Raw genomic sequence first — 17,441 nt, forward strand, 5'->3', positions numbered from 1 at the left:
ATGATTTTTCAACAATATATACAAGAGTGGACTGTTTGACCCACCCACTCAATGGCATTAGCAACAAAGTAGCCTTTCTTTTCGCATTTCTCACTGGCCCCATAATGTGCTCATAAATGCAGCCAAGGCACAGGGTGAGGATAAAATTCCATGTGTTAACCAAAGAAAGATTTGTAATATTGCTGTGAGGTTATAAAAGCTATCTATCTCAGCAAATACTTGCACGATAAAACAGAACATTGTTTTTTACAAGAAAGAAATAGGACATTATTGTTTAATATACAATTTCAGCTTTGATCAAGCATTTTGAGAAATTCTCTTTGGATACACTAGATGGCAGCCCAGCTTTGGAATACCTTGCTACTGACTCTAAAGAGGGGCTTACATTCATGATTTATAGAGCAGAATGTTAATACTTTCAATTAAATTAATTAATTAATTTATTTATTTTCACCCCAGAAATTAAATCATGTTTTAAAAATAACTGTAAAAAAACAAACAAAAAAAACAAATAGAGTGTTGGACAATATCTTAATCATTCCATGAGTCTAATCAAAATGACACTGTATCTAGGGAGAAAGGTTTATTGTAAATGAGTAGTGGCTGTATCGGCCCCCTCTCCCTCCATTCTGATCTACATGCTGTTCTGATTTAGGATTCCTCACCTTCTTACCGGAATGACCGAAAGGCTCAGACAGAAATAGCCCTGTCACAATCTTATGCCAAGGCAGATACAGTCATCTGATACTAAGACCATATCGGCAAACACTCTCTGCATTTCTCTTGAAGTTTCTTCATAAGACACTTGTTTGACTTCGTTTATACTTGGCTGCAATTCAGACTGCATCTGCGTAATTCATTCACAGTTCTTAGAAACAGTTTAAAAGATATGTCTAAATATGGGACAGGCTGCATTTCCAAACAGCTACTTGCTGAATAAATACTGACCCTAAACCTTTTTAATGTAATGTATATTGTTACAAAAGATTTCTTCTTTAAATAAATGTTGCTATTTCTTATTTTTTATTTATCAAAGTATCCTGAAAAAAAAAAAAACATATCACAAGTTACAAAAAGATTAAGCGGCACAGCTGTTTCCCTCATTGATAATAAATCATCATATTAGATTGATTTTCTGAAGGATCATGTGATACTGAAGACTGATGGCTGCTGAAAATTCAGCTTTTCATCACAGGAATAATTATATTTTGAAGTATATTAAAATCGAAAACCAATATTTTTAAATTGTAATCATTTTTTGCAATATTACAGTTTTTTTTCTATATTTTTGATCAAATAAATGCAGCCTTGATGACCATAAGAATCTTCTTCAAAAAACATAAAAAATCTTTCTGAACCCAAACTTTGTTTACTTTTAGCTGGCTCCTATTTGTCCCAAATTAACAATGGGTTTCAGATACTGATCGACACTTATTGGTGCAGCTCTTATTGGTATACTCCAGCAAAGTACATCTATTTTTATGTTTTTATGAAGAAGCTAAAATATTTTACTATATAAAGAAAACTATGTGAATTGCATACCACAGAGAATCATGTTACATCAACATGACCGCTGCCATGATAAAGCAACCCGTTCCATGTAGAATAACAATGTTTAACCCTTCTGCCGTCTTCGGTCATTTCTGACCAGAGAAGTTTACATTTTGAATTTTTTAAAAATCATAGCTTCATAAGAATGGTACAAACTTTAGTGACTTTTATGGCACTTGAAATGTGAAAACAGAAAAAACTGAGGCCCTGATTCAAACAGGCTAAACGGTCATAAAAATAAATAGTCACACTCTTGGTCTTTGGTCAGAAATGACAGACCATACGAAAATTAATGGGAAATGGACAAAAACACAACAATTCAGAGAGATTTTGTGTCCACAATCTACAAATCAGCCACAATGCAGAAAAAAAGTACTCAGCAATGAAGGGGTGAAACTCTAAAACATCAAGAGTGCAAAACAGACACATCCACTCACACACACTCAATTACACACACTCGCAGACACACAAACACACACATGCACAATTATACACAGTCAAATGGTACAACCATATACTGTACACAAAATGAGTCAGAAGTCTGAAATAAGACGTTGAAATCAGATCAGACCCAGAAGGATTAAAATCTGATAAAGCATTCCTATTCATTTTTGTTACATCTTTGTAGAATTTTAATGCATTGTGTAACAAAATGTTTTTTTTTTGTGTTCAGGTTTGACTGTATGTATGCAATAATGTATGTATGTAATAATGCAAAAAACTGATAAAAATATATAAACCTTGACAAAAAGTAGTCTTTGAGAATGTCTTAATATACATTCAAGTCCACAACTTAATATAAGTAAGCAATTATGTCTAAAAACAGCTAGAAAATTCTAAAAGATCTCTATAGAGTGCCATACGGGCATTTAGTGGTTACACCATGAAATTACGTTTTTCTTTCTTTGCTCTCACCAGGTGGCACTAATCTGAATTAAAAAAAAATTATTTGAGTGGCCTAGTCTCTATTTTTTTAAAAAAAATCTAATATACTGCATTAATTGAAAGATAATTTTGAAAAAAAAAATTAAAATAATAATTGTTCTGTTTTCAAAATTATTGCATAAATATAAATTAGTACCATAAATTTGTCTCAAAATACAGAATAAGAAAAAAAAAATATTACTGAAAAATGCGTGGGGAGCGTTACATTTCAGGTCACTTTTGACCGTGAAGACCATGAGTGTGACTCCCGCACAAGGGTTAATTAATTCCTATTTCAATTACATTTTCAATAATTGTATTTATTACATTTATTAAAACTGAGTAGATCTTTCATCTCACAAATACTGTGCATTTGTTTCTCAAATAATAATCTTGACACAGACACAAGTGTTTACAGGAATCCCCGAATGTGCTGCATATGCAGATCGGGAGGTGCACTGCAGATAACAGTAACAAACGCGCTCTCACAGCATAGTAATCCCATGCCTCACGTCATTTGTGAGAACTGGTCATCACGACCCGTCAGGTGTGGACATTACATCATAGCTGGTTATCCTGAGTTAGGTTAAATACTGCGCGTGCAGTTTGCGCCGCATTCTTTGCGTCAGAGAAGAACAGCTGATACTTGCACGGAGCAAGAGACAACGGACCACCGTCAGCTGGAGCTCGAGACTCCCTGTGATCAAAGGTAAAACGCTGCTTTTGTTTGTTGTTATTGTTATTAGTGGCTGTTGTTAACGAATGTATTGGAAAATAGTGGCATTTTAGGATATTGCAGTATATAAATGCGCGTTTCATGTGGAAATAGTACGACTTTTATAACTTTAGCGTTCACAGGTCTGTTCACATTCTTTCCTTCCACCACAAAACTTTAGCTGTATAGACTACACACTTAATTCTATAGATTCAACACATGTATGATGATTTAAAAAATAATTATATATAAGTTAATTATAAACCAAAGGTCTTAAGCTTATTATTGAAGTAAAGGTCTTATTATGTAAAATCAGCTAAGCTGAGAATAGTTTTCATTAATTTTTGATTACATTCATTATAATTTGGGGTTTTGCTGGTTGGGTGGAGCTGTGTGAATGTCTATCTCAGACCTTGGATGTACAGTATTCCTGACTCAGACCAGATAGAGAGACATGTCTATTTTTGGACTCCACGGACACACATTTACTATTTTAAACAATACTGAAAAGTATTTTGTATTTTATTGTGTTTTACAAATGTCTGCAGAGTCAGAGTGCCAAATCAATAGGCTAATGTTTTCACAACATACAAGAAGTGAGAAATTTTAATGAATTGTCATTGAGCAGCTTGCTGCTGTATCTTCTACATGTTTTGTGCACAAGTTTGGCATTATTACAGAGAATAACATTTCCTCTGGTGAACTGCAGACTGGAAGTTCTTCCATCACGGAGAGTTCCCTGTTATTATGTAGTGAAAGAGAGCATAGTATAAGTTCACCGGGTGGAGCCAAGAGTATCCTGTGGAAAATGTGGCTTTGCCTTCAGCAGTTAAACCTATAGGGAGTAGCCATGGTTTGAACTGGGGGGAATAATGTTTTAGAGCATATGAACAGTTTTGGATACTTATAGGAGTGAAGTTATGGAAACATTCCATGGACAATGTGCTTCAGAAACAATCTGTTTTGAACTACACTGCGAATAAAGATTTCTGGATAATATATACAACATTGTTTCCATTGTAGTTTATAGTAGGCAAAACTTAGAAACTTAGATTCTTAAAGTAATGAACTGCCATTTTAAAAAACACATTACTTTTGGGTTTTAATCATATATGAGCAAAGGAAAGGCTAACATTAAATTGTTTCTTCTTTAATTCTCTCTCCAGGTTCAAGACTATCATTCCATTGACAACCAGTTACTGATCAAACATGGGCAAAGTAAGCCAAAACTTCTACATCAGTGTGTCTGCTGCTTGCTGTTGATGTAACGTTTACATTTTGATCATGTAGTTAGATCATGTAGATGTAATTGTCTTCTTTTTTATAATAACGAATCTCGTTTTCCATCTATTGTAGTTCAGTATCACAGTTTTCTTTATGGAATCCGAGAGGTCAATGAATTGCTTATAAAAAAATTAACAATCAAATTAATAATTCAAAATCTGTCTAGAACACCACAATAACGCATGTAGACCTGTGGTGGCTCAGTGGTGTTATTTTTGAGTTTGATATCGTGTCTATATATAATTTTTTGAATAGTAGCAAATCCCCGTGACCATGTGGAGGATAAAACAGTATGGAAAATGGATGGACAGTAGCAAAACTATTATTAAAGCACACTAATCATTTCTTAAACCTTATTAGTGATGTTTGTAAAATGAAGCATCACTATTGTTGTTGCTCTTATTAGGATTATGGATATGAATAAACCTCTAGCCCTATATATTTTAAACCTTGTTTGTGCTATGCAGATGAATAATACATCAAAGCATTTCTTATATTGTGGATGTGGCCGGATGTTTGTTTGCTGAGGTAGGTGTTGCTAGGGGTCTGTAACTGTAGACGTGGAGCCCTACAGCTGCTGTGTTGAGTTATAGCTGCTGGTCAGGCCTTGAGCATGTGCACAGAAGCATGGGGCGAGGACTCTGGCTCTGTGCCCTACGAAGACATGCCAGCAAGACCAGTATAATGGGGAATAACTGCAGGGAGACAGTGAGTGCAGATGAGCTTTGAAAATGCACAGTCATGCAGCATTTATGCCCTGTCAGATGCTCTCTGAAGGAGAATGATCCCTTCTATAGATTTAGTAGCGTTGAAGGTGTAAGGTTACAGATATTTAAGATGCATGCAAGCTTTCAGTCTCTGAAACTGACTTTTGCTGCTGACCATAACATACAACTGCTGCACTAACAGCTGTCAGCTGACACTATATAGTCCCGCCTGGGTTTGGACTAAAGGCCAGATGAAGGAGAGTCTGACTGTTGGTGTAAAATAACATTTTTGGGATTATATAAACACGTATCCTGTCCCACCCACGAGCAACTTAAAATACATTTTTGAGTTCAGTATAATGTGTTAGACCATAAATGTTCATCTAAATGCACTGCAAAAATTTTCTTAATCAGTATTTTGTTTTGTTTTTAGTAAAAATGTCCAAACATCCTTAAAAACAAGATGAATTAAAGATAATTTCAGTTTATATATATATATATATATATATATATATATATATATATATATATATATATATATATATATATATATATATATATATATATATATATATATATATATATACAATACAGTTCGAAAGTTTTGAAATAAATTCATACCTTTATTCAGGAAAGAGACATTAAATTTAACCGTAAAGACTTGACATTGTTACAAAATATTTCTGTTTCAAATATAAGTGAAATTTTTTATTTATCATATACCACAGTTTCCACAGAAACAAAAGCAGCAGAATGGTTTTAACATTAATAAAATAAACAAATGTTTCTTGTGCACCGAATCAGTATATTAGAATGATTTCTGGAGGATGACACTGAAGACTGGAGGAACATCTGCTAAAATCACAGGAATACATTGCATTTTCAAATTAAAACAGATATCTTGCTGTCAAATAGATTATTCACGATTAAATGATATATAAATATGAATATATACAGTATATATTTATATTTGTAAAGCGCCTTGAGAAAGCAAGTTTTAAAGTTAAACTTATATATATATATATATATATATATATATATATATATATATATATATATATATATAAAACACATGTAAATATTTAAATATATACATGTATGTGTGTGTACTTATATATACATATAAATATATACAGTACACACATATATTATATAAACAAACTTTTATTTTGGATGTGATAAATCACGATTAATTGATTTTACAGCACTACTTAATTTGTCATAATATTTCACAATATTACTGTTTATTGTTTTTTGTTTTTGTTTTAAATGCAAAATGTTGTGTGTAAGATTATTTTTCCCTGTCGTTTGTATGGATGTTTGGATATTTATGTAAAATAGTTTGGCTTTCCTCTTATGACAGTGAAAGAAAACATTTTGAATGTTTATTATTCACTGGGTTTGGTAAGCCTGATCTTGTAACTCTTTCTTCACCGTTCAGTAACTAAACATCTATAATTTTTGCTATAGGAGTTTAGAGGTACAATTGCAGTTCAGCCTGACTTTGATGCGGGCAGTGATGCAGAGACCCTCTATAATGCCATGAAAGGCTTTGGTGAGTGTCAGGACTCCTCAATTATAGATATTTAATATGAAGCCAGTGGCTGCTATGATATGTCCATACAGTCACTTACAAGTATTGCCCATTGTGTCACAGGAAGTGACAAGGAAGCCATCTTAAACCTGATTACCTCGCGAAGCAATGCTCAGAGGCAGGAGATCCGTGGCGCCTACAAATCACAATATGGGAAGGTACTGGAAAATCTCCAGCAAGCATTCAATGAATTGATTACAGGCTTATAGAACAAAATGTGCTTTATCAAAAATACATTATTTTACAGGATTTAATTGGTGATCTGAAATATGAGCTGACAGGGAAGTTTGAACGTCTGATTGTGTGTTTGATGAGACCTCCAGCCTATCATGATGCCAAAGAAATCAGGGATGCCATTAAGGTATGTAAGAATCTAGATGCTTTTAAATATTTGAGACTTTCAGTTAAAATGTGCAATGCTTGGCTGATTGCACTGAATGGCCCGGACAGATAATTGTATTCAAATAGATGTGTTATGCTGTAGTATTTCATTCTGTCTTTAATATTTTCTGAAAATATTTGAATTATTAAATTATATATTTTTTTTCAATATAACAAAATGGCTACAGGATTTGTGGTCTATTAAATATTTCAGCTAAACAGAACAGAATAGTGACTAACAACCTCATTTCTAAGCATCATTCATTAAAAGACCAATGACAATATCGGCTATATTCTCTGTTATTTACTGAATGTTTTGTCCTGTGATTCTGTTTTGCTGTGGCTTTTATTAGGATATGGTAAGTGATTTTCCTTATTTAATTAAATGGTGATAGTTAGGCCAGTTCTTTAGGGACTGTTAACCATTTCATGATCTGTATGGCTGTGAAAATGAAAAAGGACAAATTAATCTCTCATTTGAACACATATTCAGTGTTGTTCTGTAATTTCTCTGTGCCATTTCAGTAACTGCACTCATATCCATCTGGATAATTAAACAAGCTGACTGTACATTATCCTCTACGAATAGATTTTCAAATGAAAGAGACAGAATATGTGATTTGTGCTCAGTAGCTGACCTTCTTGCTGTGCTTTGAAGGGAGCAGGAACAGATGAGAAATGTTTGATTGAAATTCTCGCTTCAAGAACCAATGAGCAGATTCATAATATGGTGGCAGCATACAAAGATGGTGAGTTTTTGTTTTTACACAAGTTAACAAGAAACCAAAGATTCTTTTGAACTGAGGCAAAGTCTGACCCCGCGATTGTGTTCACAGCATATGATAGAGACCTTGAAGAGGATGTTATAGGGGACACATCTGGACATTTTAAGAAGATGCTGATTGTTTTGCTTCAGGTGCGTCAAATATTGTATATCTTGATTTACGCATATCTATCAAATCTATAGCTCAAGGTTTAGATATTTACAGTTTTAAAACCTTCATGTTGTTGTTTTTTGGAAATCCAGAAGACTTTTAAATTAAATTGTAGATCATTCACATTTTTAAAAAAAACTGTTTGTTTTATCCTAATTCTGCTTTATTCATAATGAGATATTATTTTTTTACAATGCAGGTTAGTTGCATATGTAATGCCTTTATTATGGTCTCCATTTTTTGTGTTTAATAATGGCGATTGTCTGGTTTCTCAGGGGAGCAGAGAGGAAGATGATGTTGTTAGTGAAGACCTCGTGGAGCAGGATGCTCAAGTGAGTGGGAATATTCAAATATTAAACATAGAACTAGCTATAAAATACAATCTGTTTCAAACAGATCACTGGATAAATGATACTATGAATCAATATGATGTTGATTCTGATTGGTCTGTTGCGACGTTCTGTTGTCAAATGATTTCATGGTTTTTGACCTCCTGACTTGCATCTTGAAAGAATGATTGTGTGTAATCTCACTGTAGGACCTGTATGACGCAGGAGAGGCACAGTGGGGCACAGACGAGGCCAAATTCATCATGCTGCTGGGAAACCGAAGTGTGACCCATTTGCAGTTGGGTATGAGAACCACAGCCACACACTGGACACAGAGATTTCTGCTGACTAACACCCCTCCTCCACTACACAATCTCTCTTCTGTATCTGTAGCACTCCTCACTGCATCGCCGATTAGATTTGACCATCAGGTTGCTGCTTTTAAAATCTGAAAGAGTAATGCAACAAAAAAAAAAACTGTGCAGTGATCTAAATGATGTGTGATTATGCAAGACGCACCACTGTGCAATATTATGATTGCTAATGAATTTCGATTATTAATGGTTAAAATTCACTGCAATATGCGGATTACCCAGTGTAACATGGATAAATTCTGTGTGATGTAACAGTTAATGTATAATTGTGTTTTCCAGTTTTTGATGAATACGAGAAAATCGCTGAGAAGTCCATTGAGGACAGTATTAAGAGTGAGCTCTCTGGAGACTTTGAAAGACTGATGTTGGCTGTCGGTAAGCTTTGGCACCATGAAATCAATACCTGAAAACTCACTGCCGCATTTCCTCTAAGATCTGCTTTTTTCTTTATCTCCCATAGTTCAGTGCATCAGAAGTAAGCCCATGTACTTCGCCAAACGCCTTTACAAGTCCATGAAGGTAGTGTTGCCTGTTATTATAATGAATCGTTATGAAGTAAAATTGCTTTTGTCAATGCATTGTCCTTTTCCCCATCTGTTTGCAGGGCCTGGGCACAGCTGATAACACTCTTATCCGCATTATGGTCTCCCGCTCTGAAATTGACATGCTGGACATCAGAGAGTGCTTCAGACTGCGCTATGAGAAATCTCTGTACAATATGATTCAGGTGCGAACACATAAGAAGACAAACTTTTCTTGATTCTCTCAGTGCGTTACATTTATCATTGTTTGAAATCATTTCTAATAGTGAAGCTTTTCTCCTTGACCTTATAAATGCATTTGTCATTTGTTATGTAGTTACATAGGAAATACAGTATGGTTTATTCGTGTGGTAGGTGCATTCTTACATTGATGGCTCATATTTTAAATGTAACCCACAGTGTACTCATTGTGTATGTTTGTAAATAAAATAGTAAACAATATATTCTACCTACAGGATGATACATCTGGGGAGTACATGCGCACCCTGCTGAAACTGTGTGGAGGAGATGATGAGTAAGCTTTTTTAATGGTCTTAAAGTGTGTCATTTTATTACATTTTAAAATTCATAGCTTTATATGCAGAGATATCTACAAGTGAGCCATTCAAAGGCTGAATCCTCTCAAAAACTTAAAGGGATAGTTCACCCAAAAAATTTACAATTCTGTCATTACCCGTATTTTTCGGACTGTAAGTCGCACCTGAGTATAAATCGCATCAGTCCAAAAATACGCCACGAGAGGGCGCTCTATGTCTTCAGTGTAGACTACAGGAACCCTGAGCAGCATAGAGCGCCCTCTCGCGGCTGAAGACGGTAATGTTTTCTCTTGGTTCATTTCTCTCAGTTCATGTCAAGTTAAAGCTGCGGTAGGGAACTTTTGACGCTCTAGCGGTTAATAAACAGAACTGCTTGTGTCTTGCGGAAGAACATTGTAGCCGGAGCTACTTCTCTCTGTTTATGTCTATGAAGAATCACAAAGGTACTGGGTTACTCCGCCGCGGTACCCCCGAAGCAATATAAAATAGTCCGAATATAAACACTTATTATAGATGTACCCTAGTGATTCAGGACAAGCTAAAAACACGGTTTGGAAAATGGATTCATGGTGTACTCGCTTATTATGTTCATTTTTCTACATTTTGAACACAAACAAAGTTACGGACCGCAGCTCTGATTGGTTGTTTTTTTACCGGGAGCGCATGACTTTCTGCAAATGGCAATAGGACCACTGGGAGGAGCCAGAGGAGCTTGATTTTTTTCACAGATTATCTGTCTCATATTCTACTGTCAGGACATAATGACAGGTTTAATAAATATGTAAAAAATATTTTTTTACAAAAGTTCCCTACAGCACCTTTAATTTTGATAAATAAGTCGCACCTGACTATAAGAAGATGAGAGTCTTTAAATCAGTTTTGCAGTAACTGAACATTCAACAGAGAGATCCACTGGTACAAAAGCTATATGAACAGCATATAGTATCCATAGTTTTGTATATTTAGAAACAAGACATGAGTTTCTATCTTTACTTTTAATGCACGCTTACTGTTCAAAGGTTGGAGGTCGGTACATTTTTTATATTTTTCTTATGTTAGTGTCTTATGCTCACCAAGGCAACATTTATTTGATGAAATATATAGTAAAACAGAAATATTGTGAAATATTATTATTACAGTTTGATTTTCTGTTTGAATAGAAATTGTAATTTATTTCAGGCACAGCTTCAATCTTCAGTGTCGCATGGCATCATTCTAATCTGCTGATTTAGTGCTCAAGAAAAATGTCTTATTATTATCAATGTTGAAAACAGTTGTGCTGCTTAATATTTTTGTGGAACCCATGATACAATTTTTTAGGATTCTTTGATGAATCGAAAGTTCAAAAGAACAGCAATAATTTGAAATATAAATCTTTTGTAATATTATAAATGTTTTTATTATTATTATTGATTTAATGCATCCTTGCTGACCCCAAACTTTCAAACAGTGGCGTATTTATATACTGTACCTCCATAAGATACTTTATTATATAATTTAGATGTTCTTGCAGATTTCAGTAAACCAGGGCCAGAGATCAAGAATTGAAGCTATTTTGTTTTTGTCAAGCCCTCAATCCACACATTGTTATTTTGTCAGCACAAAAGACTAAAGCGCTGTTTGTTTCTCAGCATTGCAGGGGAGTTCTTCCCAGAGGCTGCTCAGATTGCCTACAAGATGTGGGAAATCAGCAGCATGACCAAAGTCCAGGTTGGAGACCTCCACGTGCATCATATTACTCTCTGCTCCGGAGTTGATAACTGTCATGCACCCAAAACATACAGCAGAGCTTTTGTCTGTGCACAGATATCATCTGAATGCCACTCAGTTTGCTAATAAGAGTCTAGATTTGCTGCCAGTTCCTGTGACACTTTTCCAGTCTCTCCATCCCACAGATCTCAGTGTGTCTGTTTGTGTGCTTGTGCTGCTGATGTGATGTCACTGTGTTAATCAGTTTTACAAATATGCACTGATAGATCAGTGTTAAAGAGTGTGCATGTCTTTTTTAATTTATATAATTTTGTCTTTCCTATCCATCACTAGTTAAGAGGAACTGTGCAACCATATCAAGATTTTGATCCTGCAAGTGATGCTCAAGCTCTGAGAAAAGCAATGAAGGGATTTGGTGCGTAAAAACACACTATGTTATGATTAATAGAATGCATTAGCAGAAGATATTAAGAATTGCACATATAATATATGATTTCCTATTATTTTTCAGGAACTGATGAAGATACAATTATTGAGATTTTGACGCACAGGAGCAATGCACAGAGACAGGAGATCAGACGGACCTTTAAATCTCTTTTGGGACGGGTATGATAATTTCCTGCCTAGTTTTGTTCCCAGAGTGCATTACTGTGGTTACTGTAAATGTGTATGCTTTTGGTATTTAGCTGATTTATAAAGTTGTTTTCCATCAGGATCTCATGGCCGACCTAAAATCAGAACTGTCCAAAAACCTCGAAAGACTCATCCTGGGTCTCATGATGACTCCAGCAGAGTTTGATGCCAAGATGATGAAGAAAGCCATGGAGGTACAGAGAATAAAACTGTAACGGCGCAATGGAACCAAACATAGAAAAGTCTGTTTCATCATTTATGTTGATCGACCTGCTTTGCTTTTAACCTTGGTGTTTGTTTGTTCACCGGGAGTCAGTGACCTGTCCAAACTAGAGCAGAGGTCTCTTTTTACAAGGACTGTTTGTTTGCCAATGTTGCTTTTATCTTGAGTTTCACTGGGTTAGTAAAGAAATAAAGTTAAAAGCAGTATTTTAGTGATATGCATATGAGTTTACATATGGTGATCTAAAGCAATTTGGTATGAAATGCCATGTTTATGCTTAAATAGATGCTTGCTAATGCTTAAATGCTTTTTTTTTTTTTTTTTTAATAGGGCGCAGGGACTGATGAACATTCATTAATTGAGATCCTGGTTACTAGGAACAACCAGGAGATTCAAGAGATGTGTTCTGCCTATAAGAAGGGTAAATAAAAACCTTGCTGTATATTTAAGAATGCATTTTCCAGCAGGTGGCGCCATTTATCTAGGATAAACATAGACAAAAATCTGTGTAATGAGGCATTTACAACAATTTGAAGAATCATTTATTTACAGATCTCTGTATCACTGTATGTCTAGCAATATATATATACATTTTCCTTTGCATAGCCTATAAAAAAAGTTTGGAGGATGCCATTGCATCAGAAACGTCTGGGAGATTCAAACGAATCCTGATATCTTTGGCACAGGTACATCTACACAGTTCTTGCATCCAAACACTGGCTCACAGCTCATACTTTGTGCTTTATAAACTCATGGTTTACTTTAATCTGATGGTGTTTGTCAGGGAGCCCGTGAGGAGGGCCCAGCAGACATGGCCAGGGCCTTGGAAGATGCCCAAGTAAGTGTGAAATACTTACGAAACACTGTCACTTGTCTATTGTTTACCAAATATAAAGGTAAAGCCAGAGTATTATTCTAAGATTTTAATTTTTTCTGTTCAATGTAAGGAGTTGGCAGATGCATGCAATGCAGACTCCGATGACATGGAGGACAAGTTCATGAGTATTCTGTGCACAAGGAGTTTTCCTCACCTGAGGAAAGGTAATGCAAACACGTTTGCTATTGGAACACATTATAATAGATGTTCTCATGAACACACCAGCCAAAATTCACGATATCCCCTCCAGTGTTCCAGGAATTTGTGAGGTGCAGCAACAAAGATATCGAACAGATCATAAAGAAGGAGATGTCAGGAGACTTTAAAAACGCCTTGTTTGCTATTGGTAAGAACAATAAAAAAAAAACAAGCATCAGGAACAAATACTCTTTTTTTTATGACAAATTACTTCAACTTAGATATTTTTATTAATACAGGGATCATATCATCATGAAATCAGAAATGAATTTGAGTTCAGCATACTATCAAAATTAGTTGTGATTGACTGACGAGGCATTTGTTAAATTAAAATTTGTATTAAATTAAACTATTTATAAAATTTTACTATTTACTCATATTTTAAATAAGCTTTTCTTTGTACATTTTTGAAGTATTAGTAAAAAAATGTATGTGCTTTTATTATTTTTAGATTTTGTATAATTCTATTAGCCTTAATTAGTTTTTATTTCAGTTTTAGTAGTTTTTATATTTCATTACACTTTAAATGTAAATTTATTTCAGTTAGTTGCCAAGACAACATTCCTGAAGTTTTTCTTCCAGTATTTGTAAACAATTATTTAAATGTGTAGATTTATATTCAGTTAACTATAACAACACTTAGTCAGGGTAGAGCCATATTTAATATAAGGCTGTGAGTGATAAAAGTACAGTGCATTCAATGGACTGTTGTTTAACCACATTGTTCAGCTAAAGAAACATCGTTCTGAAAAAAAAAATATAATATTTAATCTGCATTAAATTCAATATGGTGTCTAACCTGATTAAGGTTTATAACAAAGCTACAGATGTTATATACATGCAGTAAAACTGCTACTCATTTTATACGCAAAGAGGTCATCTTAAAGTCTTAAAAATAATTAAATGACTCTACTTTCTAACACTTTTCTAACATCTTGACCAATGTTATAAGGAGTGTATGATATATCTCCTTTAACAATTACATTAGCAAGCAGTGACATTTATGATCATGTTTTACATACAAAATGATCATACATGTTTGTATTTTCCAGTGCGGAGTGTGAAGAATCAGCCATCCTACTTTTCTGACCGATTGTACAAAGCCATGAAGGTAAAAGAGCATTGTTATGAAATACACTTCCCTCAACATCTGTCTCTGAGCAGGAGGAACAATCTCAAACAGCTGATTTAGGCCAAGAACATGACATCCGTCAACTAAAAGACATAACTCTTAGACATCAATTATATGAAAGTGAGAGCAGATGGAGATTTTTGTTTAAGGCTCGCCAGAAATCCCACTGACATTTCAGTAATGTCTCAAACTCTGGTCAGTTTTGATCTGATACAAGCAAAAGCATTTCTCATGGTTTTTCATCCAAAGCTCAATGATCTGACCTATATAATCTACATTCATTTGATAGCTCTTACTTCTCTGACTCTTACTGTATCATTAGAAAAAGTTGACACTGAAATAAAACATAACTGAGGACTCAAATAAGTCTCCTGAGATGATCTCTGAGCAAAATCTTTACTCTGTTTGATGAATTACAGACACTGATTAAAATCATGCTTTACTGAGCAAGTCGCTCACTATGAACCGAAACTTGTTTTATGGTCTTAGTTTTTGAGGGCTAAACACACTTATGTAAAGCAACAGTCATGTAGAGCTCATCTGATGACGGCGTATCTGTGCCAGCAATGGATCTCAGACTTGAGTTTGAGTCATAGGCCGGGTGATGAGCATCTGCGCCATTGCTGATGCTTTGCTTCATAAGGCCAGAGTTTCCTAAGTGCTGTGACTTTCCCTGCAGGGCCTGGGAACAGACGACAGGGCTCTGATCCGTATCATGGTGTCCCGCTCTGAGATTGACCTCTTCAACATCCGCAAAGAGTTCAAAGAAACCCATGATGCCTCTTTGCATGAATTCATCCAGGTAGAAATGCTTGTCGTAAGTTGTGTGTTCCTTCTAACACATACTGCATGCATTAGTGCATGTCTTACTCTGGTGCGATCAGAAAAAAAAAAGAAGAGAGTTGTGTAGATATTGTGTTTTGTCTTACTGTAGGTGTTGCACATCCTCTTTTGGTTAAGTCGAGGGGAACAGAGTGTTTGACAGGTTCCTGCGGTGTACTCGCTCGACTCAGCTGTTTAGGAATTTCCCCTGCATGCTTGACTTCCTCTCAGTGCGCTGATTCTGATTGGTGGAGAGAAAGGAGACAGGAAGTGTTCAATAACAGGTCTATACTGGCTCTGTAGTCAAAACTCCCTTTAGAGATCAATAACAACAATAAATTATACATTATGCCTTTTTATGCTTATTTTGCTATTAGTTGGGCCAGTAGGCAAATAAACCAAGCGCAAGACAAGCTAACGCATCATTTAAATTCAAATAGCATAGTATATATAGATATATAAATAAATAATAAGTAAATCAAAAATAACAGCATGATTTATTTTTAGATGCTTGCAGATAAACCATGCTGAGACCAAGTCTATGTGTGTGTGTTTTTAAGGTGTGTGTCAAAAGATTTATTGTCTTGTTGAATAGCATGGTTTCATAGCATTTTCATTTGCATTTTCAAACAGTATTTCCATGGAATTGGACTTTAGTCTATGACGGAAGGAAAGGGATCTGTTGATCTCACTGCTCATCCAGTTATTATGAAAGTTTATACGAAATGCTCTGTAATTACGTAATGCAGTGAATTTCATAATGGGTTAATATCATTATGCAACACCAAACGTCCACTGATATGATTATGATGTACATTCCCAAGTGATTGGTTATGTTTTTATGCTCTAATCCAAATGTTTGGTCTCACCAAATCATAATATTATTTTTTTCAGGGTGACACATCAGGAGACTATCGTAAAACCCTTTTGATTCTCTGTGGAGGTGAGGATTAGAACACTATCCGATGTCCTGGATCTGTTAGATGATCTTCATGTCTAGTAACCAGTGCACTATGTTCCCATTTCTTGTTTTTGAGATGCTAGTCAACATACAGTCTCGTGCCCTCTGCTGCTGCTGCCATGCCTATGCCAAAGCTAATGAGTAATGACTTATGCAGAAGCCACACCTTGTCCTATTTTTTTATGTCGTGCACTAAACACATTTTTTTTAAATAGTTAAAAGTAGTTTTTATCGTGTTACCGTACTACTAGTGCTTTATTTGTTACCCAAAATCCTGTTTAAATTAATCACTCCAGAAATAAAAGACATGATCGTGTTTCAGTTTGTGTTGTTAAATGGTCACCAGTGTTGTTGATTTTTAATCCCAAAAGCTGCTTCTGAACACAGTACCAAAATTGTTCATCATACAAAAGTCAACAAATAAAATGAATTATTGTAGGTTCGGTCGCAATTAATGTTGCTCAGTGAGTTTTCACAGGTGAAATCCATTAATTTCCACATGATTAGGAATTTCGGTTCAGGGCAAACTATTCCCACATGCAGATTTTGCAACAGGTTTAAGTTGCTCACAACTTAAGATTACATTGTTGTTGACAATAGACAATGGACCATGTGACCACACCTTTAGGATTTTCATGAATTGCATAGGCTCATCGATTTGCACAATGATTATTATGATATACTTTAGGCTGAATAGGAAAACTGACAGTTCAGTCTTTTAAGGCCCATTCACTCCATGGATGATAACTATAACAATAAAAATGTAGTTTAAAAAAAATTTCTGAATTTTAAAAGAATAAAGTTGAGTTCACACCCCAACTATAATGATAACGGCACAGAGGTAAGAAAGTGTTGGATTCACTTTCAGAATGATTTTTCTCCCCAGCTGATTTCTGAATTCAACTTTAACAGCCAGTCAGAATCTATCATGCTTTCTCGAGCATTTAATGCAACAGAACATTGTGGACACTAATTTAGTTAACGTTATGGTTATTGTTTTTGATGTGAACAGG

General features: G+C 35.0%; 1 protein-coding gene across 6 annotated transcripts; it reads left to right on the forward strand.

The window, feature by feature from the left end:
- The first annotated feature begins 2,953 nt into the window (after positions 1 to 2,953).
- LOC113057603 (annexin A6-like) lies at positions 2,954 to 16,749 on the forward strand. 6 transcript variants are annotated; one of them, XR_003277849.1, is made up of 27 exons: positions 2,954 to 3,184; positions 4,357 to 4,408; positions 6,652 to 6,736; positions 6,839 to 6,933; positions 7,023 to 7,136; positions 7,510 to 7,515; positions 7,815 to 7,905; positions 7,993 to 8,072; positions 8,367 to 8,423; positions 8,630 to 8,723; positions 9,074 to 9,169; positions 9,255 to 9,313; positions 9,399 to 9,521; positions 9,792 to 9,850; positions 11,504 to 11,582; positions 11,916 to 11,997; positions 12,094 to 12,188; positions 12,296 to 12,409; positions 12,769 to 12,859; positions 13,045 to 13,124; positions 13,223 to 13,276; positions 13,386 to 13,479; positions 13,566 to 13,661; positions 14,566 to 14,624; positions 15,325 to 15,462; positions 15,580 to 15,751; positions 16,362 to 16,749. XR_003277849.1 is itself a non-coding variant. In XM_026225023.1 (26 exons), the coding sequence occupies exons 2-26, from the start codon at positions 4,400 to 4,402 to the stop codon at positions 16,419 to 16,421; spliced, it is 2,010 nt and encodes a 669-aa protein (XP_026080808.1). In that variant the 5' UTR covers positions 2,954 to 3,184; positions 4,357 to 4,399; the 3' UTR covers positions 16,422 to 16,749. The 6 variants fall into 6 exon arrangements, 4 of the variants coding, with proteins under 4 accessions (XP_026080808.1, XP_026080810.1, XP_026080809.1 ...); XR_003277850.1 differs by having other exon boundaries at positions 15,325 to 15,447; XM_026225023.1 differs by lacking the exon at positions 15,580 to 15,751.
- The last annotated feature ends 692 nt before the right edge of the window (positions 16,750 to 17,441 follow it).

This window comes from Carassius auratus, chromosome 39, assembly GCF_003368295.1.
Source record: "Carassius auratus strain Wakin chromosome 39, ASM336829v1, whole genome shotgun sequence".
Classification (NCBI taxonomy): domain Eukaryota; kingdom Metazoa; phylum Chordata; class Actinopteri; order Cypriniformes; family Cyprinidae; genus Carassius; species Carassius auratus.

Coding starts and splice junctions, on each gene's coding strand:
- LOC113057603 (XM_026225023.1), top strand. Junction 12,860..13,044: donor GTGTTCTGCCTATAAGAAGG/GTAAATAAAAAC, acceptor TCCTTTGCATAG/CCTATAAAAAAAGTTTGGAG. Junction 13,125..13,222: donor TCCTGATATCTTTGGCACAG/GTACATCTACAC, acceptor GGTGTTTGTCAG/GGAGCCCGTGAGGAGGGCCC.